At 36.6% G+C, this 26,529-nt stretch overlaps 1 protein-coding gene across 2 annotated transcripts in view; it reads left to right on the forward strand.

Moving 5' to 3' along the window:
- LOC131029739 (cleavage stimulation factor subunit 50) overlaps window positions 1-26,529 on the forward strand; it is a 190,871-nt gene that overhangs the window by 115,186 nt on the left and 49,156 nt on the right. For both annotated transcript variants that reach the window (XM_057960378.2, XM_057960379.2), the window contains exons 10-11: window positions 12,120-12,220; window positions 12,388-12,542. In XM_057960378.2, the coding sequence (XP_057816361.1) occupies window positions 12,120-12,220; window positions 12,388-12,542 (256 nt within the window). The remainder of the gene's footprint in view (window positions 1-12,119; window positions 12,221-12,387; window positions 12,543-26,529) is intronic.

Raw genomic sequence — 26,529 nt, forward strand, 5'->3', positions numbered from 1 at the left:
AATCGCTTTAACATTAATCTTTTGATTATTTAAACCATTGAATTTATTTAATATGTTTAATTAATTAATCACCATTATGGATTAAATTATCTATAAATTGAATACATATTTAATAATTGTTATTTACATATATACTCATATTTATTCGATTTATTCGTTTTATACTTTTAAATATAAATATTTTACATCCTTCATTCTATATATTTAATTTAGCCTTTTATTTAATTACCATATATAATTAAAACATTATAACATAACCATGACACAAAAACCAGGGTTCACACTCAACCGACTCAACTCACACTGCACACTGGAAGACCTAGCTGACAAGATCAAATGCATGCAGAGGTTAAAGGTGCTATCCTTGCTCCCACATCAGAGCAACAATGAGGAGGACACCTAGGACCTGTGTGCTATGTAATGTCCCTTACCTGATCTTTTTAAATATACTAAAATTAATAGATTTTCTTCAATAAGTTATTAAGAAGTGCTTGTTTATTTTCCTCGTTAGCTGATTAATTTCATTATTCATAGTTCTTAATATAGATATGAAACCTTGCTACTACTTCAGTTTTAAGGGAGAAGGGTTTAGATATGCTACCAAAGCGTTTAGAGACCAAATACAATAAGTTCTCTCAAAGTTTACAGATCCAAGCCCTTACCTATCTTGGGTCTATACCCTCAAGGCTTACGGGTCGCTGATCCCCACCCTATCTTGGGACTTAACCTATTGCTTGGATTTAGGCTGCCCCTCTTTGGAACATCTCAATCCCATCTTCCTAAATACGGAAAGTAATAACATGATTTAGACTTTAAGTATATATATTTCTTATGTATTATGAATATATATATGAAATTAAGTATGACTGTCATACATATTGTAGTCCATATTGTTGTTTGTAACTAGGGCTATATAGGGTTCAGATTGCCTTAAGGCAACATTCGAACCCTTTTAGGTCTGGGCCCTATCCTAAAGGGTAACGTGACCCCAAGTCTATGCCTAGCCCTATTCTTCACGCTATCCTAAATACACACGCCACAATAATATATATTGGCGCCAAAATTTAAAGGAGGCCGACTTGCAAATAAGAGTTAAAAGGTGCATATAAATGAAAGACACTTTGCAAGTCAAATATATTCATTTTTCCAATTCCAAGTAAAGCGAATTAGCTTTGCCTGATAAGGTGCAAATTCTCAAAGAGGAGTGCGAAATTGTTCAAGAGGACATAGGCTGTTTTGGTACAGACTTGAAGAACTTAGAAGTGCAGATCTGCCATACAAAAGGATCAGATCTGACGAAGAAGCTAAGTATTGTACTTGTGATCTTAGAGGAGAATATATAATCTGACCTGTGGGTCTTTAATGCTGGGTTTTTCCTCCTTGGAGGTTTTCCCAGGGTATTTGTGTTTGTCTCCTGTTTACTTACTTCATTTCTGATTTTTATTGAATGATGACTTATTAAAATGCTACAAATCTGATTACAATGTAGGGCATAATCAAAGGATATAAATCTGATTAACAAACCCAGGGTATAAAATTGTGTGGTATCAGAGCCAAGGTTATTCTAACCCTCAGATTTCAGTAAGCTCTTACCTTCAGGTTGTTGTTCGTCTTTTATTAAGATAATGATAGGGGTGAAGTTAGCGGGCATCATCGGGTCCTCATCAAGGAGTCATTCTTTAATTCATTGTGGAGATTCGAGTGATAAACAAAAAAAAAAAGAGGTGTCTTCTCACAAATGACATGAACTCTTGAGAAGAAGAACAACCTCTCATCATTTGAGGTAGGATATAAGACACCATTCCAGTGCCCAAGGAGACATAATAAGATTCAGATTTCTACATCTCTCTCAGCAGAATTGGGTTGAACTCCAGTGATATCGTTTCCTGTACACATACATCTAATTGATGACCATTTCTGCATAAGGGTATCTGTATATTTCTGCATATTCATTATATTGTATTATGTATATTTTAATTGAATACTGTCGTTCTGGATATCCTTGTTAAACAGTATATTATGTTCATACCTGCTAAAATAAATCTGAATTATGAGATATTACTGTTGGTATTCTGAGTATTAATTTTATGATAGAGGAAGAGAAGTGATAGTTAGAGGAAAACGGTGATGGGTTCACCTTCTAGGCATGCCACCTCATGGTATAAGACCGGGGAGTCCCATGAGGCCAAAGGGGTACGGAGGGTGCTGCCTTTGGGCCTATGAAGGATGGACTTCCAGGGCACCCTACTGTGACAGCCCTCCTACTCTTCATCATAATGAATTGATGTGTAAATCATGAGGCATAGGACAAGGATGGCATGATTAGGGAAAATGGTGATAGGATACCTCAGTGGGTTCTCCACCTCAGATGGTATGGTAGATTTATTTGCTACTAGTCATGCAACTGCTATTTTGTATTGCTAACAAAATCAGTTTTATACCCACCAATCTTCAAACCCTAGTTGACTGTGCTAAGGCACATCAAGAGGAGATTGTGAATTATGGCTTTTGAAGATAGACTCCAAAGATAGTTTCTTTTGGGGAAGCTTTCGGTCCCAGTGTCATTGTTATCTAAACATCAACAAGTGTATTTTCCTTAATTCTTTATTAACTTTGTGATGAGAGACTTTATGATAATTGAAGATTAAGTATTCTTGTTGAATAACTTTGTCAATTTGTTTACATAGGGTTTCATTTGCTTTTGTGTTTACTTAGTTTTGTAAAACCCTTGTTGGGTTGTGTGAAAGGAAAATGGTATTCTCCTTGATTTAACCCTTGTTGGGCCAATCATGTTTTGAGGTTCCCTGTGACAGGTGTTTATCCTTGTAGGTCTACAAGCAAGTTTGTGCCTGTGTTATCCTGAGTTAACATACTTATTGCATTTGAGCTCATGTCATTAAATGTTGTGGCAAATGTAGTTTTATTATGTGTCAGTTATCTGTTAAAATAACTGCATGACAGATTGCTTTCAGTTAATTGGTTATGATGATGCTCCTTCCTACATAGTAGAAGTTAGAATGTATTGTTGATTTCTTAGGACTTTCCTATCGATAACATTTATTGGCAATCTTGCTGTGTAATCTCTTGATGGAATTTATCCCCATCTTATCTCAACAATTGTGCTATGGGTCCACCTTATTGAAAGATAGATGGACGGGATCCTTGAGATTAACATAAAAGATTGATTGTGCAGAAGTTAAGGAGGAGCATCTCCTTTTGAGTTGGTATACTCTAACCTATGTTGGTTGATTACCTTTTATTATGAGTATTAGCATGTAATTCTTTTCTTGAGTCAAGCATTTTGTTCCTTTTTCAATTTCATCATAGAGTATGATTTCCTATCCCGGAGTATAGGAAATTGATTGGATGTTTCAATGGCTTGGAATGCTTCTGAAACAGGGCTTACTAAATCTTCAAGGGAAATTATTGGGATGGGCATACACTCAAAGGAAGTTCAAGTACCTTGGAAGCTGTGATTGGACACAACTGTTGCTGAGAAGGAGTTCCAGCTATTTTGGTATATCTTAAGGGGTTATGAGATTCAGGTTTGCAAATTGAAGAAAGCCCTGTATGGCCTCAAACAGGACTCTCGTGCTTGGTATGAAAGAATACTTGTTAAGTTTAGAATTTTGTAAAATGATGCTGACTCTAACATCTACTTTAAGTCATCCAATGATGAAATGCTAATTATAGTTCGATATGTGGATGATTCATTTCTTACTGGTAAAGATGAACTTATCATTAGATGTAAGAAAGAACTAGCTTCAGAATTTGAAATGAAGGACTTAGGTTTAATGCATTATTTTCTAGGTCAGGAAGTATGGCAAAGGTCTAACGAAATTTTTCTAAGTCAAGGAAAGTATACTATTGTTATTTTGAAAAGATGTAGAATGATGGATTGTAAACCCATGTCTACTCCTATGGAATCTAACTTAAAGAAGTTAAGTGTTTCTGCAGCTAACTCTGATTTTGCAGATCCATCAGAGTACAGGCAGTCGATTGGATCACTGATGTATCTAGTTAACACTAGACTAGACATATGCCTTGCAGTGAATGCTCTCAGTCAGCTCATGAGCTTGTCCAAACATGTTTATCGTGTTGTAGCCAAGCACGTCATAAGATACTTGCGAGGCACAGTTGATTATGGGCTGAAGCTGCTTAAGTTCAGATTGGTCAAGAAGTGTTACGGACAAGGAAAACTCTTCAAGCATTCACCCACTGCGATCTCTTGGACCTACAGGGACAGTCCTCAGTGGCATTAAGTATTACTGTAGATAAATACATTGTTGCAAGTGTTGCATCAAGAGAAGCAGTGTGATTTTTCAAAATTCTTGTTGTGCTATTTTGATTTATTATCAGGGTTGTATATTGATGCCTGACAATTCAGTGTTTTATGGCAGGACAATCCTATGTTGCAGATGTCCTCACCAAGTCTCTTGAAGCTTGAGATAGACTTGGAGCTGTGGAGAACACCGCCTTGGTTGAGAGGGAGTCTCAACCTCTGTGATACATTGTGTTGTATCAACCATCCTCTGTGGGCAATGTAAAATGGTAGAAAAGATCCCCTCCACCCTCTGCAAGCAATATAAGGTGGATCCAGTCTATGCTTGTGTGCGAGCTGGAAGACTATGTTATGTAGTTCCATTCTATGCTTGTGTGCAAGATGGAAGACTACAATATTCTGATTATGTCTATTCCATTTCTTGCTTGTGTGCAAGATGGAAGATTATGATGTTACATTCTTCTTTGAGAGAAGACTGAGGTAAAGACAATGAATGATGGATATGCGTGATCGATGACATGGAAAGAATCCATGACATGCATGAATAAATTATGTATGTATTCATGACTTGCAAGTGTGCATGTTAAAGTTTGAAGTCATCCTCCACCGGCATTACAAGATGGATACTATGGGATATGGTGCAAAGAGGTGCAAAGAGGCACCATTCAGCTAAAGTATATTAGCATAGATGAATAGGTTGCAGATATCCTTACCGAACCCTTATCCTGAGTGAAGTTCGAATACTTCAGAGACAGACTTGGTATTGTGGAAAACGGAACCCTGATTGAGAGGGAGCTTCAATCTCAGTGACTCTATCTGCAACACTTTGAATCATTCTTTGCTTGTGTGCAAGAATGAATTATATCCAATCTATGCTTGTGTGCTATATGAATAATTGTAATTATGTAAAGACCCACTGGTGTTTTACACTTTCTATGCTTGTGTGCTAGAACCATCCTATGCTTGTGTGCTAGGTGGAAGATGTAATTCTATGCCTGTGTGCTAGATCCATTCTATGCTTGTGTGCTAGATGGAACTCTAAAGGTTCAGATTATGTATTCTCCTCTTCCCTAGTTAAGAGGGAGTGTTGTTTGTAACTAGGGCTATATGTGGGTTCGGATTGCCTTAAGGCAACATCCGAACCCTTTTAGGTCTGGGCCCTATCCTAAAGGGTAATGTGACCCCAAGTCAATACCTAGCCCTATTCTTCGCGCTATCCTAAATACGCACGCCACAATAATATATATCGGCGCCAAAATTTAAAGGAGGCCGACTTGCAAATAAAAGTTAAAGGTGCATATAAATGAAAGACACTTTGCAAGTCAAATATATTCATTTTTCCAATTCCAAGTAAAGCGAATTAGCTCTGCCTGATAAGGTGCGAATTCTCAAGGAGGAGTGCGAAATTGTTCAAGAGGACATAGGCTGTTTTGGTACAGACTTGAAGAACTTAGAAGTGCAGATCTGCCATACAAAAGGATCAGATCTGACAAAGAAGCTAAGTATTGTACTTGTGATCTTAGAGGAGAATATATAATCTGACCTGTGGGTCTTTAATGCTGGGTTTTTCCTCCTTGGAGGTTTTCCCAGGGTATGTGTGTTTGTCTCCTGTTTACTTACTTCATTTCTGATTTTTACTGAATGATGACTTATTAAAATGCTACAAATCTGATTACAATCTAGGGCATAATCAAAGGATATAAATCTGATTAACAAACCTGGGGTATAAAATTACACATATTAGTATTACTATTAATTCTGCATAAGAATATTATTGGGCTTCATATATTAAGCATACTTATTAAACACATCCCCATGCATACCACCAAGAACAAGGATGTTACTGCCTGTAACTTAATAACAGTTCTGATCTGATCTGATCCATGGTGATCTTACTAGATGTTTTTAATTCCTTTCCTTTATATCTCTCAATGTGAGGGAGAGGTCACACCTCTTCATCATGTATGCCATTTAGCAAGAGACACACCCTTTCACCATTAGCACCCTTTGAAAGAGTGCAACTCTTCATTATTTCTGCCCTTTGAAAGGGACACAACCTCTCATAATCAGATCTGCACTTATTATTTAAATCAGATTTGCACTTCTTATTTCCAAATTCTTCCCCCCTCAAATGAGTTTCTCTTCTCCCTTTTATATCTTACGTTTGAGGGAGTCACATCTTATCAATTCATGCTTTTTGACCTTTCATTAGCTTTAATCAAATTTTAATTATATTTAATTATATTCTTTTATATTTTGATTTTAATTTTTATATTTATTCTTTTGTATTTTAATTTTTATATTTATTCTTTTGTATTTAATTTTTTTTATTATTTATTATTAGATTATATTTCAAAGTAGGGACATTACATGCTATCTCCCACTGCTGCCCTTGGAAGTCAATAGGGCACGCTCAGTCGTGAGATCAGGAGTTGATGCCCGGTACCGGCAACCTTGCATCACAAATGAACACATATACAAGTATGATATACACAATAGGTACACCCATATCGGTGAAGAGGAATCGTGACATCATATTTCTCTCCTAAGAAAGTGATAAGATATCATCCCCTCGCACCACAATTAGGAACATACACATAATACATGAATCAATATCTCAATACACTTCAACTATCATAATCAATCACATCACATAATCTAGCGAAATCCGTTAGTACATGGGTTAGTAACCATAAAATAATATGCATGACCTAATATAACTTATTCATAAAGAAACGTAATCGTAACCCATTATAACATGAACATTAACATGACATAACTTATTCATAAAGAAACGCAATCATAACCCATTATAACATGAACATTAACATGGCTTATATCTAATAAAAACAGAGCCTCATAAAAGTAAACCATCATAGAATATAGCATCATCAAAAGTTCAAAACCACACATAAACCAAAGGAGTCCATCCGAACAGATTAAATGTCTATGGAAGGGCTATCACACATAAACCTCATTTCAACAATTACTCCAGAACATAAAATCAACATCATCAAAGTAATCATAATGATCCTACCAATGTCAAAGAGAATATCAATATAAAGAATGAGACAGGACGCAAGGGATATCAAGAGCACAAACACCCATAAAAATCCAACACATCCAATCACAAAGGATGGATCAGGGAGGGGCATTACATGTAATGGCCTACCTCGGATTGCAACTAATTTTTGCACTTAATCTCTTTGAGTAATTTTTTCAAACAGTTTGTTTGCATGTACTGTATGATGTTCTCAACATTTGTTTGCAATGTCGGATCAATCTTATTGCAGGTTTTAGTATTAGGCAAATTAAATGAACATTCATTTAATTAAATATAAAGACAATTTGCAATAAGACTAATTTTCTGCTATAGTTCAGAGTTATAAACTTATTGGAATATTATCTTAGGCTACTGAAATACATAAGAGTAATCAGCCCTGAGTCTAAATTACATATACGCTGCTGTGTTGAAATTATAGTACTCATAAAACTCCAAACAGAAATTTCACTTAAAGCATTTAAATAAAAAAATGGTAATTTATTCTGATCAGCAACAAAGATATACATAACAACAACCTGACCTCCTATGCTGATCTGCTGTCCCTTATCCCAAAGAATACTGCTTTTTAATTTGCAAAAGATGATGTGGCACTTAAAAGAGATAATGGAGAAGAAGACCCAAAAAACACAAACAAATCTTTGCTGATCCTTCACAGCTGGCTGCAGGCATAGGACCTTTAACTTTTCTTTCCTTTGAACAAGTCCAAGACAGCTGGTAGATGGGAGATAGTGGAAAGAGCTAAAAACACAAATATAAAACCCTTTCAATCCACCGATTCCTTTGGACTGCTTGCATCTATTGATCAAATCTGGAAATTAAACCAAGTCCACGTCAGCTGAAGAAGTGGGCTTGCCCAAAAAAGCAAACAAAAATTCTGGAATGAAATCTTCTCTTTTACTCTTAAACCTGCAATATATATTCCTTGTCCACGTCACCTTATTTCTTTAATTTTTACATTGCTTCCAAACAAACATTCCTCCAAGGTTGCTGTGCTGGTTTGTGGACCATTTCTCAAAGTTGTAGTCTTCATTCAAGCATCTGCGATTCCATTAGAATATTTACTGACTTCAATATTATATTACCCTTGAAAATAAGCACCTCCCTTGTCTTGGGTGTGGTTACCACCGCAATTTTTGTCATTTTGCTGGCCCTTATTTCTCAATTACTACCACGTCCTGCTTCAAGCTTTGTATTTTTTCCCATTCTCAAACTTTGAAGAGGGATACATATGATTTAAAAATTTTCGTTGTTCACTAATCAGCACTTGCCTCGAACCTCTTTAGGTAGCCTTGGAAAACCGTGACCCTTGGAATATGCCTTGTAATCTTTGATGCAATGATCTCCCCTACTTCCGTAAGATTTTAAAAATGCGAATTCCTCTTGGGCTTATTACGTCTAGTAATATGTCCATGACGGCTTATGATAGAAAAATTAAATGTTCTTCACTCAAGCGCGCACACTTAGCATCAAAAACCTTAACAAATATAAAGCTTTCAAACCTGGTAAAACTGGAACAAATACCAAACTTCTTCAATTCTAAACCTTGCAAATTTTTCAGTGCACAAGTTGAGACCCTAAGCGAATCCCATTGCATCAACCATAGTGGATCTTTCACCACCGTAGCCGATCTTCTTCAGAAGGGTTTCTGTCCTCCGGAAGGTTTAAACAAACAATCCTCAAAAACCCCAAAGGTTTTCTCTAGAAACCAATTTCATAATCTTCCATATATAAAAAGAAAGCTAAAGCCCCAATATATAGAAACTCAATGAGAAATTAGGGCGACACCAGAATAGGGCAACTTGGAAAATAATAAAATAATAATATTTGCCCTCTTTTAATAAAGTAGTCAAATAAGTCACTTTATAAAATATTTTATCCTTATTGCTCCAAAAAGTGACTTAAGTAAAATATTAAATATTTTAGCACTTTGCCACTTTATAAATAATTAATTAAAGTTGTCTTTTAATATATTTTTTTTGTTTGACAACTTAAAATTAATTATCGAATTAATTAATTATTTTTCGCTGGAAAATGGGGACATTACATTACACAAATAGTGTTGTTGTAGGTAGACTTTTCATGGATACACATCCATCTTTATTTTGGACTCCTTGTGTTGCTCATTATCTTGACCTCATATTAAAGCATCTTGGTAAAATTTTGTGGATCACAACATGTGTGGAGCATGGTAAAAAATCTACAAATACATATACAACCATGCTTGGGTCCTCAATCTAATGATAAAAAATACAGACAAGGAGGAATTGGCTCATCTTGGAATAACCCACTTTCCATCAAACTTTATCATGTTGCAATTTTTTCTTTAGTCAAAAGCTACTTTGAAGCACATTTTTGTTACTAAGGAGTGGCATACATTATCATATGCTAAGATCAATGTAGGAGTTGACGTAGTTGATTGGATTTTTGCTAAAATACCGGTTCTTGGCATTTTAGGCTGGGTTCGGGTCCTAGTTCTTGCCCAGTCTTGGTCCTCCCTAGGTTCCACTCGGGTCTTGCCCAGGTGGATGGGTTCTCTGTGGGTCCTGTCATGAAGGACCCACAGAGAACCCATCCACCTGGGTAGGACCCGGGTGGAACCCAGGGAGAACCCGGGCGGGCCCAGGAGAACCCAGGCCCATGGGTTTCCAAAAACGGGGTCCACAGGTCATAAAAACACAAAAACCAATTAAAAAAACACTTTTTAAATTTTTTTTTTTAACATGTAAACCCATGTCTCTTTGATCTTTTCCAATATGCTTCACGTCTGAATTCTGTTCTTATCCTCTACATAAGGCTGCTCATATATTCTCTTGTTCTATCGCACCAAGTTGTTCTAGACTGCTGCAGCTCTACTTTTATTTATGTCCTTATTCTGTTCATCCTTTTGTCCTAATTCTATTCTTATTCATCTCTATCGTGCTCTAACTTAGGATCCTTTTTTCGTGGTTGAATGATGTTGTATTATATTATTCTCTATAATATCTGATATGTTTATAACTGCTGTAATATATCAATGCAGCAGTCACATTGTATATTTCATTTTTGTATGGATTGTATCATTGTAATAATCAATAATGGTATTGATAGTTTATAAATTATATAATTATATTTTATAATTTTGATGTTTGAACATATATATATATACGGACGAACCCGAACCTGTACCCGTACCCGTACCCAAGATTTTTTTTTGCCGAATCCGTACCTGAATCCGAACCCGAACTGGTAACTTAGGATTTTTGATGAGCATAGCTTGTAGCTTTGAACAAAGGAGATTGTAGTGGTTAGTTCATATGTGATATTGCCATTATATTTTTGTTCACATTTATTTGTATCAATGTTTAATATTAATTGCAGTTCATAGAGCCTTAAGTTGTTGATGGGGAGAACGCAATGGGCATGTATATGAGGGCATGGATAAAGCCAAGGAGGCCATTAGATCCATTTATGTTGAGGTCGAGGATAAGTATTGTCCCATATGGGACATCATTGATTGATGATGGCACCATTAGCTTGACAAGCCCTTAGATGCAATTGCGAATTTCGTAAATCTAGCATTCCAATTTTGTCCAGATTTCAAGTCAAATGACTAAGTAGGCTCAATAAAGTCATAGAATGGATGGTACCCGATCTTTAGCTTAGAGTTTAGATAATATCCAAGATTGAGATCTATAGACTTGCACAATGGGACCTCTTTGTACAAGACATATGCATGAGAACTCAGATGATATTGCAGCCAAGTAAGTTTATAAAGGGCATAATTGAATTTTAAAATAATTTTTCCCCCCTTTTAATTATCTTAATATTGAAATGCAAAGTTGGACAATTGGATTATATTTTTTTTCCATTTTAGATGCATGGTGGGAAATGTTTGGTGCTAGGTTGCCAAATATTTACAGGATTGTCATTCGTGTCATGATCTAACCATGCAATGCTTTAGGATGCGAGTGCAATTGGAGTATGCTTGAGCATATTCACTCCAAAAAGTGCTATATGTTGGTGCACACTGCAAACCTTTGGCTCTATCACAAAAGAATCTTGGACATGGACTTATCTCCCATTAATTTAGAGGTTGATCCATAATCAAATTGGATCATTGAGGTTGAGGATGCCTTTTTCAATGAGGAAGACCATGCATGGTTTGATCAAGCATATCTAGAGACAAGTAGTATTGTGGCAGAGTAGGATATAGCACGAGCAAACCCTTTGGATGCTGATTTTATTGGTACATAAATAGGTATCATGGCTGCGTGATCATCAAGGACCTATCTCAAACACCCATTTAGGACTTGTATAACCATGGATGTTGGGATGAGTGATGTAGGATCCTTTGAGCCGTAGACTTCCACTTTTAGTTTCAATATTTGTTTTGATTCCGTAGATTTCATAATCAACGAGTTTTGTATGCACTTGACAATATTTTTAATGTATGCATTTAAAAAGCTTTTTTCCTTAAGCTAAAATTCTCTTTTATACTCACCTGATTGATGTACTTGTGTATTTGATCAATTTAAAGTATATTTATTGAAGGGTGCATGATACAAGTTTTAAATCCTAGCATGGTTTGCACAAATTACATGTTAAAAATAATGGAAGATGTATTTATACAAATGGGGAACAAAGATCTATACTAGCATGGTTTGTACAAATCATTTAGTAGGACTTCATATCCTCAAAGGAGCCATAAGTGTGTACTAGAGTGTGAAGAAGTTTTTTCTGAGTAGGGAATTATAAGCTTATCATATTACCATTAAGAAAAATGTATTCCTGCAGGCACAAATCACCATGTGGTACATTTATATGATGTCCATACTTTTGAATGTTACTTATCATCAACGTTGCAGGAGAAAGATTGTGGAGGGGCTATAAATCAGGTATGACATATTTATCACCAAAATTTAATTTAATTATCCTCTTTTCACTGATATGGTTTCTCTAATTTGCCATAGCTTTAGGAAAATTACATGAGATATTGTCCTCTTAATTGACTGGTGAACCCTAAGAACTATATTTGATTTAGTCATTCTTGCTATATATGCAGGTTCGGTATTCATCAAATGGTGGGATGTATGTGACTGCCTCAAAAGATGGGGGAGTACGAATATGGGATGGTGTGACAGCTGAATGTGTGCGAGCTATTGTTGGAGCACATGGTTCTGCAGAAGCTACGAGTGCAAGTTTTACAAATGACCAGAGGTAAATCCTACATTTTTGGTGATCAAAGTAACAGTGGTCACCTAGCTGAGGTTTTGTGATTACTTTTTTTTTTTGATCGGTAATAGGCCGAAGCCGATAAGATGTACATACCCTGCCCCCTATGGGATTTGAACTTATGGCCTCTCTTTCAAGAGCACAAGTTCTCCACCACTAGACCAACTCAGGTTGTACGAGGTTTTGTGATTACTAACAATCAGTTACTTTAGTACATTAAATTTGCATGTCATGAAGCCATAGTTCTTCGGTAGTTTTTGCTATTGACTGTTTTGTGTTGGTTTTTACTGGAAATTACTACTATATTAATAACAGCTGCATTAAAATTCTTGGCTAAAAAGCTAAGTTGCTGGGTCAGGCACAGGTTCAGAGATCAGGTATGGTGGTTTCCCGAGTCTTTTAATTTAGGTTTGGTATGGCTTGGGAACAATCATACAAAACAAAACACAAAACAATAACAACTATATGCAATATGTGACTACATAGAGTGAAAGATAAGAGTAGTTGTTCTCTTTTTTGTTTTTTCTTGTTAGTGTTGTTTTGTGTTTTAGGGTAGTTCCCACTAGTTTTTAGGTTGTCAATTTTATTTGTTTTGTGTTTTCATAAGTGGTTTATTTTATTTTTATTTTTGCTGCCACTGGGGACATGGGCTTGCTCTGGGTTCAACCAAGACATTGGGTGTCCCTGCTCAGGTATGTCTTTGACATGCCTGAGTTGTCTTGGTTCATGTATTGGCTTGGAATTGAGACCTTTTAAAAAGCAGTCCAGGTTCCTAGGTGCGGGGGGCTGAACTTGATTTTTTGGCCAAAATGTGGTTGATATTATCAAAATTTTATCTTTGGTTTTAGATCGAAGTCAACTTTTTAGAGAATGCTTGAGGAAAGAAAAACATGATATGTTCCTTCTCTCTCATTTGTTTCACTTATCAAAAAGTCATTGATTCAGAAGACTTAGGGAACACGCATTAACCCCACATGTGCATAAGTTTTTGACTTCTCATTATACAAATTATACTGTTGTTTCTGGCATTCCTTTTTGACATGGCTGAACTGTGGATTTTGATGAAGATTTTGCAAGCCATTTTTCAGAATGTGCTTTGCCTTTTCCTTTGTCTTGTGTTACAAAAGAACTTTTTGTACATCCAAAAAATGTATCCCCTAACTATGTTCGTTGCCTTTCTTGATGTGCCTAAAGGTTAATTTTGTACTCTTGTCAAATAGGCTCAAGGATTCAATAATCGCCTCATAGTAAGGAGGCAGATTGTTCAACACCAAGCCAATCATATCTTCATTTCTAAAACAACTTTGTAAAGAATAACATATTTTGTAGATACAATGTATTACTCTATGTGATGCTTGATAATTATTTTGTAGACTTGCCCATAAAACAACAACAAAGATGGTTTTTTGAGCTTCAGTTATGAGATGAACAGAGACAAAATTCCCATAAAACAACAACAAAGGTGATTTTTTGAGCTTCAATTATGAAATGAACACAGACAAAAAGTTTGAGTAAGAGCATATCTTTGTGATGCTTGTCAAAAGTGTCAATGCTTGTAGAGGATAAAGTTATCTTTCCCAAAACAATCTGTTTATAGTCCTGATACTCGCATATTGTCAGTATCTTGTGACTGCAAACATAATTTTGCTTGGTGAATTTGTAAGATTCAACTAAAACAATTTCTTTTATTAGTCATGATTGAATAATCCCTCAACTAGAGCACTTTTACTGTAATCAAAGTTTAAATGGACAGATCATAGATTTTTTGCACATTGCAGTGGCAAGCAACAAAAACTATTGAGTGTTTTCATATTGGAATACAAATTTTTTATTGAATGGAAAAATTTAGATTTTTTGATGGAAAAGTTCAGATTGCATAACAAGATTTATGTGTTTTGTTTGATGCCAGGCCCTATGAAATTATAGTGTCAACACTCTTGCACCTTAATGCAAATTCTAGTGTACTAATTTATTTTTTAAAGATGGCTGACCCTACACCTGTACCTTTGTTTCCAACCCACTGTTCATCCTGTGGCCGATCTACTGTGCATTTGACCGATTCAATGCTTTGATCTTTGAGCTGTTAGAATTGGGCTTACATTTCTATATAAAAAGAGATGAAATAATTGTTGCAATCAAATGTTCATATAAAGAAGGCTTTAATACCAAATGTTGTTTGATGGAAATGGAAGAAATAGGCACACATTTTTGTTAGTGATGAAGGAGATTGTATTGTTTGTAACTCAGGCTGTGTAACTTGTCAAAAGAAAAACTACAACTAAGAGATTACAATTCTGGAAAACTACAACTAAGTGTTGAAAAACACTTAAGCTGCAGCATGTGAAGACATGAATACTTCGAACTTTTGGATGATCATTCGTAGCTCAGTAGGATTCGGTTCGTGGGTGTTCTTGGCAACAACCATGGTCTTCACAATGGTGTCATGGCATTGAAGAAGCATAGAGTCGTTCTTCTCCAAAGTGGACTGGATTTCATGCAAAAAGATTTGATGTTTCATCAAAACCTGAATTGAGGCAGCTGAAAATTGTTCGCTCGTCCACTCATTATGAATCTTCATCTGTAAATCTACAAGCACTTCTTCTGGTATCAACTCTCCGTTCTGACTCATCATATTGTAAGAGGCCTTCTCACGGTGGGAAACAACACCTTGGAATACTTCAACTTGCAATCTCATTGCATCATCAATCTCCTCAATGAGGGATTTGAGAACAAGGGCTTTGTCTCTAGAAGTTCTTCAAATTCCAAGTACATGACCCTGGAAGGAATAATTACAGATCATGAAGTTGATCCACCCAAGAATCCAATGTTTGTACTTTCTGAGCAGCTGTTTCAACTCCTCGAATCGATTCTTGTGAATCGGAAGAACTTGTAGGATTACTCCCTTCACCAACAGGTTTTGTAATTTTATGAACAGCAACAAGTTACCTATTCTCCTCTTCTAGCTTGTCTTTCTTTGCTAGAAGTTCATCATACCGCTTCACTAGTGAGGCTATGGATTGCTGGGCATCATGTTTGACCACTGCATGCATTTGTTTACCCAATTCTATCCTTGTAACCCTGTAATCAACAACTTGCATTTCCTCACGTGGCTTATCCGCAAGGGGCTCAACAATTTCTGCCACTTTCATCTTGTTGCTGCAACAGTTACTCTTGAGATTGTCTTGGCTTTTTAAGCAACCTTGGGCCTAGATTGCTTTAGTTGCTGATAATCAAAGACATCAAGAGAGATTTCCTGCTTCTTCCTCTTTGGGGTAAAGGAACTAAGCCATGGAGGTAAAACGACTAGTTCTCCTCTAGTAGCTGCTGAAGGCGAAGGAGAAGCAGTTTCTGTTTGAACAGCCGTGGTCACCCTGGGAGGAGTATCTATTTGGATGGCGACCATGGTTTTCTCAGTAACCAAAGTACATGAAGATTGCCTCATAAATTCTTCAAAGCCAGAAGTAGAGGTATCAATCTCTGACAAATGGATACATGCAGGAGTATCCTCAGGAATTTCCCGCAAACTCTCTTGTTGATGATCAAGAGGTGACTCAACTGCTGAAATAGGAAGGACATTCTGAGGAGACTCCTCCACTATTATGTCGGAAGGAGATAGAGGCAGCTCCATGGAAACTAAGAAGGGAATCTCATGAGGTGGGTCCCAAGCTAGTGACTTAGGAGCATCACCTGATTGCTGTCCTTCTTCTGGATTATCAGGATCGATCACATGAATGTGAAGTCAAGACTTTCCTTTCCCATGAACTGTCGCCTCCTCAGGAGGAAGCACTATTGCCCGACTAACCCGCAATTTGATCCTAGTGCCTGAAGATGATGCACCTTCCTTGTTGTCAATCTGAATCTCAGACTTATGTCCAAGAGGCCCCGTAGAGTCATCTTCTTTTCCAACCTTAATCTTGATGAGTCTAGCACCATTACCTCTGAGCCAAGTGTTGGTGTTAGCCAAGATAGGCTGAAATCTTTCAAGAATGGAAGTGCATTCTTTACGTGACCATTGGATTAAAGGAAGTGGGGCTTCCTTAACCCTTTGTGAGACATACTTTGGATCGAGCACATTCCCATCATCAATCATTCCTTGCAGAGTGTCCACCAGGTTCCGATGAATAACCTGCTCAACAGTAAGCCTGCAGTTATCCATCTTGAGAACCTCCATTTTTGTACGGAGATTTACCCAAATATCCTCAATATGATGCACATGCACGAAGGACTTTTTGATCTTTTCCTTCATACCCCGGTAGTCAAAATCTGCCTTTGATTTAAACCTTTTGAGTTTAATCTCCTGCATCTCAGTCTCCATAGCTTTGGCTTTGACGAATGTGACAAGAGAATATTGGCCAATCTTCAATGGGTTTGTTGTAGAAATCCCCATTCCGACCTTATGTCTGACAGATTGATGAGCGTGCATTGCCATGATCTGTCTTCCCAACTCCATAAGAATGATCTTATCAGTTGGGTATCTAGGAAGCATGTATGGCTGCCCATTGTAGCATTCGACTCACATAAGTGAAAGTTGGGAATTGAAGAAACAAGCACCCATACTCATGGACTCTCTCCCATGCTTCATCTGACACCCTTCTGTTCTTTAGAGTCTTGTCAAACTGGCACATGAAGTAACCAAATTATGCATCTTGAACCCTTCTGAAATGTAATCTGCTAGGTCTCAGAGGCAGCTGATCATAATATTCCCACACAGGTATAAGCGAGCGATCACCCTTGGTAGAAAGACCAGGGAAATGTCTGAGTGACGCTGCCAAATACACTAAGTATGAATTCATGTAGAAAGTCATGGTAGTAGGGACCATTGCAAGTTGCTCGCACAAAGCATCACTGATAATCTCTCCCCATGATATATGATGGGATTGCCTTATGAACATGGTAAACTGATACATGCAGGGCTCAAAAACATTAGTGTTCAAGACCCATCATCTTGCTGATGAGAGTAATGATGTCTCCAATTTCCCACTTAAAGTCACAACGGTACAACTTAGCCCATCTCGTGAAGGCGGCTTGTGGCTCATGAATCCATTTGTTAATATGACGTTTGCAGTCCTTTTCCCTCTTGACATAGTACTCAGCTGCACTATCCTTTGAAATTTCCATATAGACAAGTGTTGGTGGTATTTTGAAGACTTTCTCAATAGTATCTGCATCAAGGCGGATTATTGCCTCACCATCATCATTTCTAATGGTTCTCGTCTCCTTGTCAAAGTGATGGGCGCAAGCGAGAACAAATTCAAGTTCTAGGGCAGCCACTGGAAAAGAAGATGCATGATGGATGTGGCTATCCAACAGCCGCTGCATATTACTATCCTGCGGATCCTCCACTTTCTTAATGAATTCTGACATGTCCACATGCCCTATATTTGTGTTCTTGATGTGATCTAAAGGAGAGGAAACTTGCGAAGGTGAAACTTCATTCTGGTACTTGTCATATTTATACTTCATCTTCTTCGGAATAGGAGAGGATGGTAAATCTGACATTGAAGGACAACTTGGTATACTGCGATGAAGACTTAAAAGTGTTAAGGCAACATCATAATCAGCTGCAACTAACATTTTTCCTTTTTCAAATGGGAAGAACTCCAGGCCATGCACTTCACAACATTGTGAGAGAAAGATGACAATGCTGGAAACTTGACTTTGACCAATTGAGGATCTTGGGGAGAGTTTTAAAAGTATACAAGTGGGGAAGAACGAACATGCAATCAAATTTTTAAAACCCAAATGCAAGTATACTTGTAAAATGGAAAATGGAGAAATGAGTGAAAAATGAGATTTAGACTTGTGGGAAATGACGTGAACGGAAAGTATGGATATATGCAATATGAATGGATAAAAATGGGAAGATTTTGGGAATGTCATTTTCAAGAGAATGAGAAGAACTTTCAACATGCAATCCGGTTCCAAAAACACGATTTTGGAAGAATGGGTGTTTTTCATCTTTGCAACTTGGAATTTCAACAAAAGATAGTTAAATTCTTATAACCATAAGCGAAGATCAATTATTTTCATCCAACTTGTAATCGGGATTAAAAATCCCGAATACAAGTAAAGAGGGAAAATGGGGAAGAATAATGCAATTTACAAATTGTCTTGCAAAGGGGAAAATCTCTCTCACAAAACCGATTTTGGAGCAAAACCGACATATACACAAATTTACAACTAGAATGGAAAACAAGAAAACAAGAAAACAAGAAAATGAAACAAGAAGAAAAGAAATCATACCTTGCTTCAATCCAAAATTCTTCTTCAAAGGATGAAACAATCTTTGAAAGAAGAAGACAATCCCTTATGTAAGCAACCAAACAAACTTGAAAACCCTAGCCATGATTTTGAAAAACGTCTTTAGCAACAAAAACATGGCACAAAATGCAAGTATAATGGCACAAGAACCGGTTAAATCTTCCTTTAACCTCAACGCCTAGGTGAAGGAAGCCAAAACGACTTAGGGAAGAAGAGATTTGTGGCACTTGAATCCACCAAAACGTGGTATTTACCAAACACGTGTTTGCTGTAAACTTGCCTTCAAACCAGCAAATGAACCTACCAAATGGCGTGGAAAGAGTTTGAACATGCATGAAAATAGTGTGAGAATCCAAAATGCCTCTTCTTCCCAAAAATCTCCACAAAATTTACTTGAAATCTTCAACAAAATCGCCTTCTTACCTGGTCGGGTTTTTGGAAAAGAGCAACAAGTTCGATTTTGCATGTAATAGTGAAAATCGGGTTTCTATTTTCATATTACAAGTTTAAAATTTCACTTTTCTCTCCACAAGGCGAAATTGGGTTTTAAAAGCCCTTTAGCAAGTTTAAAATGCCTCTATTTTCTCTTTATGGAGCAAATCGGGTTTTTAAGACTCAATTGCAAGTTTTAAAATGTCACTTTTATCCATTCTAAGCAAAATCGGGTTTTAGAGAGAGAAATACAAGTTATAATAACTTGTAAAGGGGAAAATAAAATCCCTTCAACAAGTTTTAATAACTTAACACATGTAATAGGGGAATAAAATCCCCATTACAAGTAAAAAGACCAAAATAGGAACTTTACAAAAGAATTACAAGTGACTTTTTAAATATGCAATTTAAAATTAACTTGTAACTTATCCAAAAAATCCCTATTATGACTTAAAAAGCCAAAAAACATCAAGGGGGAAATAAAAAGTAAGTTACAAGTTCGTTTTTCATAAAGTGCACTTGTAATTAGCTAAGAATTTCCCTACAAAGACTAAAATAAAGGAAAAGATTAAAACTTGCAATTCAAGGAAAGTTTCTTACCTGCAGTCAGGGAGAAAAAATCTGAAATTGAAGGAAAGACATAGCAAACGAACCCAGAATGCGATGAAATTTGAAACGTGGTTCGAGGATGGACTGAGGATTAAGCCAGTCCAAGGGCGAAGCAAAATTCGGGCTCGGGGAGCATGCCGTAGAGTAAAATTTTCATTTTCTGACAATTTTTATGTAATGGTCCATCATTTTTGAAAACAAAAATGAGGACAACAACTGGCTTTGACTAGGGAATTCTTTCATTTATCCTTCAAGATTGTGAAAGAAAAGAAACCAGATCTCTAAGTGTCTTCCTCTTATCCATTAAGGCACAAAGTCAATCAACGTGAAAACAAACAAACAAAAAGACAAAAAGCAAAAGAAAAAGATATAGACATTATTTACAAGAAGTTACCTCGAACTTTCATTCAAAGTAATGCTTCAAATGCTGGCCATTATAGGGCAGCGCAAATGGTGTACCATCATGATTAGCCAAGATAAAACTATCTTCTCCAGCAATACGGTGAATAGTGAAGGGTCCTCGCCAAAGAGGGTCAAATTTTCCATGTAAACCTTTCGGTTCTGTTTGCTTATCCCAAAGTAACACACGATCACCCACTTGGAATCCTCTTTGCTTTTCTTTTTTGTCAAAAAGGACTTTAACTTGTTGGTGCTGAGCAATCTAGTCCACCACTTGTGTTCTTTGTTCTTCCAGCTGAGAAAGGTACACGATCCTCTTGTCTAAAGCATTCTCAAAAGTTTGATCTTCAATTGCTTTAGCCAATTTAAGAGCAGGAAGTTCCAAAGTGATGGGTATTTCTACATTAATCCCATAAAGAAGCTGAAATGGTGACATACCAATAGCCCTTTTGGGTGTAATTATGCCTGCCCATAAAGCATCATAAAGAGCCTTATGCCAAGACCTTTGGTTCTCTTCCACAAGTTTGCGAATAATGTAAATCAAATTCTTGTTACTTGATTCCGCCTGACCATTACCTTGGGGGTAATAATCGAATGAATGAGTTAACAAAATACCACATTCAAAGCAAAATTGTGTAATTTCAGAGGAAGAAAATGTGGCTGCATTAGTAGTCACAATCTTGTGTGGAACACCAAATCTAGAAATAATATTCTCCTTGAGAAATCTGCATACTATTTCAGAAGTAGCGTTCTTTACCAGTATTGCTTCCACCCACTTGGTGAAGTAGTCTGTAGCAGTAAGAACATATGAATGACCTGCACTTGAAGAAGGATTGATCACACCAATGAAATCAATACCCCTTTGCGGGAAAGGCTCTTCAACAATCACTGGTTTCAATGGTAACGTTGCAAGTTTTTGTTTGCCCACAAACTGCTGACAAAGTATACATTTACGCACCCATCTAAAAGCATCTTGAAAGAGCGTAGGTCAATAATACTTAGCTCTCAAAATTTTGTGAGCAGTCACTGGTGCGGAAAAATGACCACCACAAGCTTTATCATGGAAAGATTCTAGCAATTTGGCTTGTTGTGCTTTGTCAACACAACGGAGGAAAGTACCATCAATTGCTCTTTTGTACAAACTAGTATCCCATAATACAAAGTTCGCAGCTTTCAGCTTGATACTCCTCTTTTCCTTAAATGACAAATGTTGTGGACATTCACCATAAGTCAAGAAAAATGCTATATTAGATACCATTCATCAGTAGTATTGACAAACAATACCTTGGGAAGATCTTCAGAATCATCCAATTCTCGCTCCTCAGGAATCCCTTCTGCCATGAGCTGGCAAAGTCCTCTACCACGAACAAGCTTTGTAGGCCTAATTTCCAAATCGTACTCTTGGATTTTGGCAATCCAATTCCCTCTTTTTGTGCCAAACTCCTATTTTGTCAAGATAGACTTGACTGATGTATCGGAAACTAACACAACAATATGAGAATTCAAAATGTAAAAACGGAAATTAACACAACAATATGAGAATTCAAAATGTAAAAAAGGAAATTCTTGACTGCTTTAACAACAGCATAGGCATTCTTCTCAATAGAGGAATACTTGAGTTCATGGGATTTTAGAGGACAACTCATGAAAGCAATAGGAGATTCAATCTCCTCTGAATTCTTCTGCATTAGAATAGCAGACATAGTATGCTCGAAAGCATAACTATACATGATAAACTCCTTGGTGTAGTTGGGACATCCCAACACAGGCACGTGAGCAATTGCATCCTTGATTTCATTGAATGCATCTTTTCCTTCTGGATTCCAGCGGAAAACGGTCTTTCCTTTCATCATATCCACGATATGACGTGTCTTCTCTGCAAAGTTAGGAATGAATCTTCACTGAAAATTTACCTTACCAAAGAAGGAATGAACATCGGTCTTACTGGATGGCAAAGGAATAGTTTGGATAGTTTTAACCCTTTCAGGATCAATTTTGATCCCTTCCTTGGAAACAATATGACCAAGAAGTTTTCCCTCGGTCACCCCAAAAACCAACTTCTTGGGATTAAGAGAGATGCCATGCTTGCGACATCTTTTAAGTACATCTTTTAGGTGAAAAAGATGATTCTCACGGTCTTTGGAAAAAACAGTAAGATCATCAAGATACACTACAATATATCTTCCCACAATACTATGCAAGACCAAGTCCATAGCTTGTTGGAAAGTAGCTCCTGCATTGATCAACCCAAAAGGTATTCTACGGTAGGCAAACGTACCCCATGGAGTAGTGAATGCAATCTTATGTTGATCAGATTCACTAACCTCAATTTGATTATATCCTGAAAATCCATCCAACATAGATAGCATTTCAGATCTTGTCACTGTTTGCAAAACTTGATCCATGATTGGCAATGGATAGTTATCCTTTAGTGACAATTGGTTAAGATTTTTGAAATCAACACAGATACGTATTTCTCCATTCTTCTTACGTACCGGAACTATATTTGCCAACCACATTGAATGATGGATGGGAAAGATAATCCGAGCATCAAGCATTTTTTGAATCTCAGAAAGAATGGTACCTGAGATTTTTGGATTATACTAGCGCTGCTCTTGTCTAAAGGGTACTACACCAAGCTTGAGGGGAATGTCATGCTGCACCTCCTTGGGTTGAAAAGATTTAAGATCATCGTATGAATATGCCAAGACATCACCGTATTGGTGCAAAAGCTGATCTCTTTCATCCGAAGTGCAGTTATTGCCAATATTGACAAATTTTAGGTCTTCATCTGAGCCAATATTATACTTCTCATATCCCATAGGAGAATCAACACTTTCTTGTTGTCGTCTCTTGATATAACGATCATGTTGATCGAAAAGTTTTTCAAGAGAAACCAATCCCATGGGAATTTTATTTCCTTTCAGTTGAAGAAAATTTTCATCCGATTCGGATGATGTTTCAGACATTGAATCTGATGACGAAGAGGAAGGAGAATTACTCCCTTCGAAGTATAGGTTGTTGAAACCATCTTCTGCTTGCAGGAAGTTATTAATCTGCTTATCATCATTGAAAATCTGCCAATGATCCCAATTGTCAGGCACACTGGGTCTGCAAATTAATTCAATAATGTATTTATCTTGAACAAAGTCAAGATGGGGAACCAACAAGGGAATCAGCCCTGTCATTGTACTCACGAGGCACAACTGAGATGCTAAAAGCATCAAAATCTTCAATATTTTCCCATACCAAATTACAGTAATGCTTGAGTCTATCATTTCTTGTTTGATATATACTCCTTACTTGACAAACTACTAATTCTTCATCACCCTGGGCTTGAAGATTTCTAATTCCTCTTTTCAATGCAACGCTTATTCCTAACAAAAGTGACTCATATTCAGCCGTATTGTTAGTATTAGCGAATTGCAATTTAAAAGAATAAGGGAAGATCTCTCCCTTGGGAGATATGAGAACTACGCTAGCTCCGGATCCATTTGTAGCGCAGCTACCATCAAACTCAAGAATCCACACATCATTTGAACTGTCATTTTCATTAGAACGACTAGTGCTACCTTCATCCAAAATGGATGCATTATGAAAAGAAAAGTTGTCATCTTCTTCCATAGGAGAAGATGAACTCTCTTCTTGTTGAGTAGATAGTGGATCATTTTCATCAGCAACGAGATGAAGCTTCTTCAACCATGATATATGAACTTGAAGATCCATCTTCCGATGCTTGGTCTTGCTCAATATCAGCAAATTTTCCATTTGCTAAAAGTAGTGAAATGTCGGAGCTGGTAGAAGGCAATCTTCAGCGAACTCCGAGATTTCATCTATATGAAGATAATAATACCCAAAACCCGAAGATTCAAAAAGAATCTGAGCATGGGGATTATTAGACTTGACAACCGTGTACTTGGTTTCTCTTTCGGGAACTAACTTCTGCACAATACCTTTGACAGGTATCCTTGCTTCGGTCATATCCATGTTGAGTTCTCCTCCAACATCCTTGCAAAAATTACGGCCAAGTAACATTCCATATGATGTAGGAACGTCGGCTACCAAAACAGTCATCTTTACTTTATTATCCGGGAAAGCTGCAAATGCAAATTGAGCATCCTTGATTTGCCCAATAAGAGGCACTTGTTTGTTTTCCATGGAATAGCAATGACCAAAAGTCTTGGTCAAGGTCAGCCCCAAAGCTTGAGCAATCTTAGCAAGTATGACATTATCAGAAGCACCAGAATCCAAGACACAATTGCTCAATTGTAAGACAGGGAAATATATAAGGGTTCTATCTTTCCTGGAGTAGTTGATGGAATGGATACCAAATGATTGGGCAAATTCTTGGGTTCTTGAGGGGTAGTATTTTCAAGTATAGGACGAGTTTCCTTACTTTTAACAAAATCAGCTAGTCTATCAAATTGATCAGGATTAGTTTGTAAATATTCAACTTCAGACATTTGAATCTTGGTCTTCCTAGCATGATCAATAATATTAAAAGCTTGAAACGAACCAGTTAGGGAGGGATGAACATTGTCCGATTGTGGTTTGGGGTTAGGCATACTGGGCTTGGGATCAACGGAAGAAACAAAAGAAGGATTATTGTTACTTGACTTTTTGCTACATCCTTTGGAATATAGAGCAACGGTGTTCCTCTTTTAGCGATAGTAACAGGTGATTGAGAATCACTTGCAACTTTCGCGGCTTCATCTTGTTGAGCCAACCGAGTGTAATGTCCCCTAATGGGACCCTCTAATATTTTGTCCTAGAATCACAATTTTAATATATAGTGATTACAATAGAGAGACACTAAAATCCACTTAATTTGGTTTGGAACCTGAATGTGAGTTCCAAACAATACAATAATAGAGGCCTTTGTCTTTCCTTATTTCCTTATTTCATTATTTTTCCTCTTAAATGTATTGTAAACTAAATCACTGACTTCTCACAAGTCTGTCATAAACTCTTCATATAAATATGAAACAAGTTCTTCACTTAGTCTACAGTTTGTTCTTTACTGATTTCTAGTGTATTAGTATTAGCTATTAATAAATTACTTATTATATGATTTATTATATATTACTGCAGAGTGGTTTCCAAAAAAATATTATACTATTGTTAATATTTATATAATTATTAAAATTCTACATAAGAACATCATTGTGCTCCCCTCCCCTTTCAATCTGCTCTTTATTCCCCCTTTCAATTTGTTCAATCTATCTGAAAAATAATTTCAGAATTACTTCCCTCCATTCTCCCCACACCCCTCCATTACATGCCACTTTATATCTTTCATATGTCCTTTTACAAGGATTGTGTCTCCTAAGAAAGACGTGACTTTTGATATATATTTGTTTTAATAAACAAACTACATTATTTAAAAGTGAATCGCAACTCCTAGTTTATAATACCGTTTGCACATAAGTTTGTTTCTATAAATAAAAACACCATCCCATTCTATTTGAGAATCACCTCTCTTCATTAACCCATGCTTGGTGAAGGATAATAACACACCTTTTTAGTGAGTCGCTATCTTTAATGAATCGCTGCCTATAATTAATTGTTTGTTTAGAACATCGTTTTGTCTTCCTTTTAACGTCAAAACACATTATTCATTTTGAATCTCACTTTTCATATGTGGTGTTTGGTCAAAGATTTACGTTTGAACAAGTCATTAAGACTTGTATTAGTTTATTAGTAAGACGTCGTTTCTAATCAGCCACCTTTACCAAGTCTAAAAATGGTGTGAGGTCAAAATAGAATATACTGTAAACTGTAAACATGCTGTCATTGCTGACTGTAAACTGTGCATGTTGTAATATTATATTAATGTTTATAACATAATAATTTTTTTTTTAATTTGAGTATTTCAAGAATATTATTAGTAATAAATATTAATTAAATAGTAATATGTAATAAACAAATAAATTTCAAATAATCATTCGTTGGTAATTATTATATTAATTAATAATAATTATAATTGATTTATTTAGGATATATATAACGATCATGGAGGGGACATGACACCGAGTCTGGGATCTTGTCATCATGGCAAATGCTTGACTATGAGTCTTTTCAGCAGCAACATAGTCAACATAGTGCATATAGCGTATAGTAGAGTCGCCAGTTACATCTTCTTCTTGTTGAGGAAGAGCAACATCATCAGACTGATAATCAAAATAAGAAGACTCATTTTGATCTGTCTCATAATAACCAATTGCTGCCTTTGAAGGAGGTGGTTCAAGCGCAAGCCTCTCAGGAGGAGGAG

This window comes from Cryptomeria japonica, chromosome 9 (assembly GCF_030272615.1).
Source record: "Cryptomeria japonica chromosome 9, Sugi_1.0, whole genome shotgun sequence".
Taxonomy (NCBI): domain Eukaryota; kingdom Viridiplantae; phylum Streptophyta; class Pinopsida; order Cupressales; family Cupressaceae; genus Cryptomeria; species Cryptomeria japonica.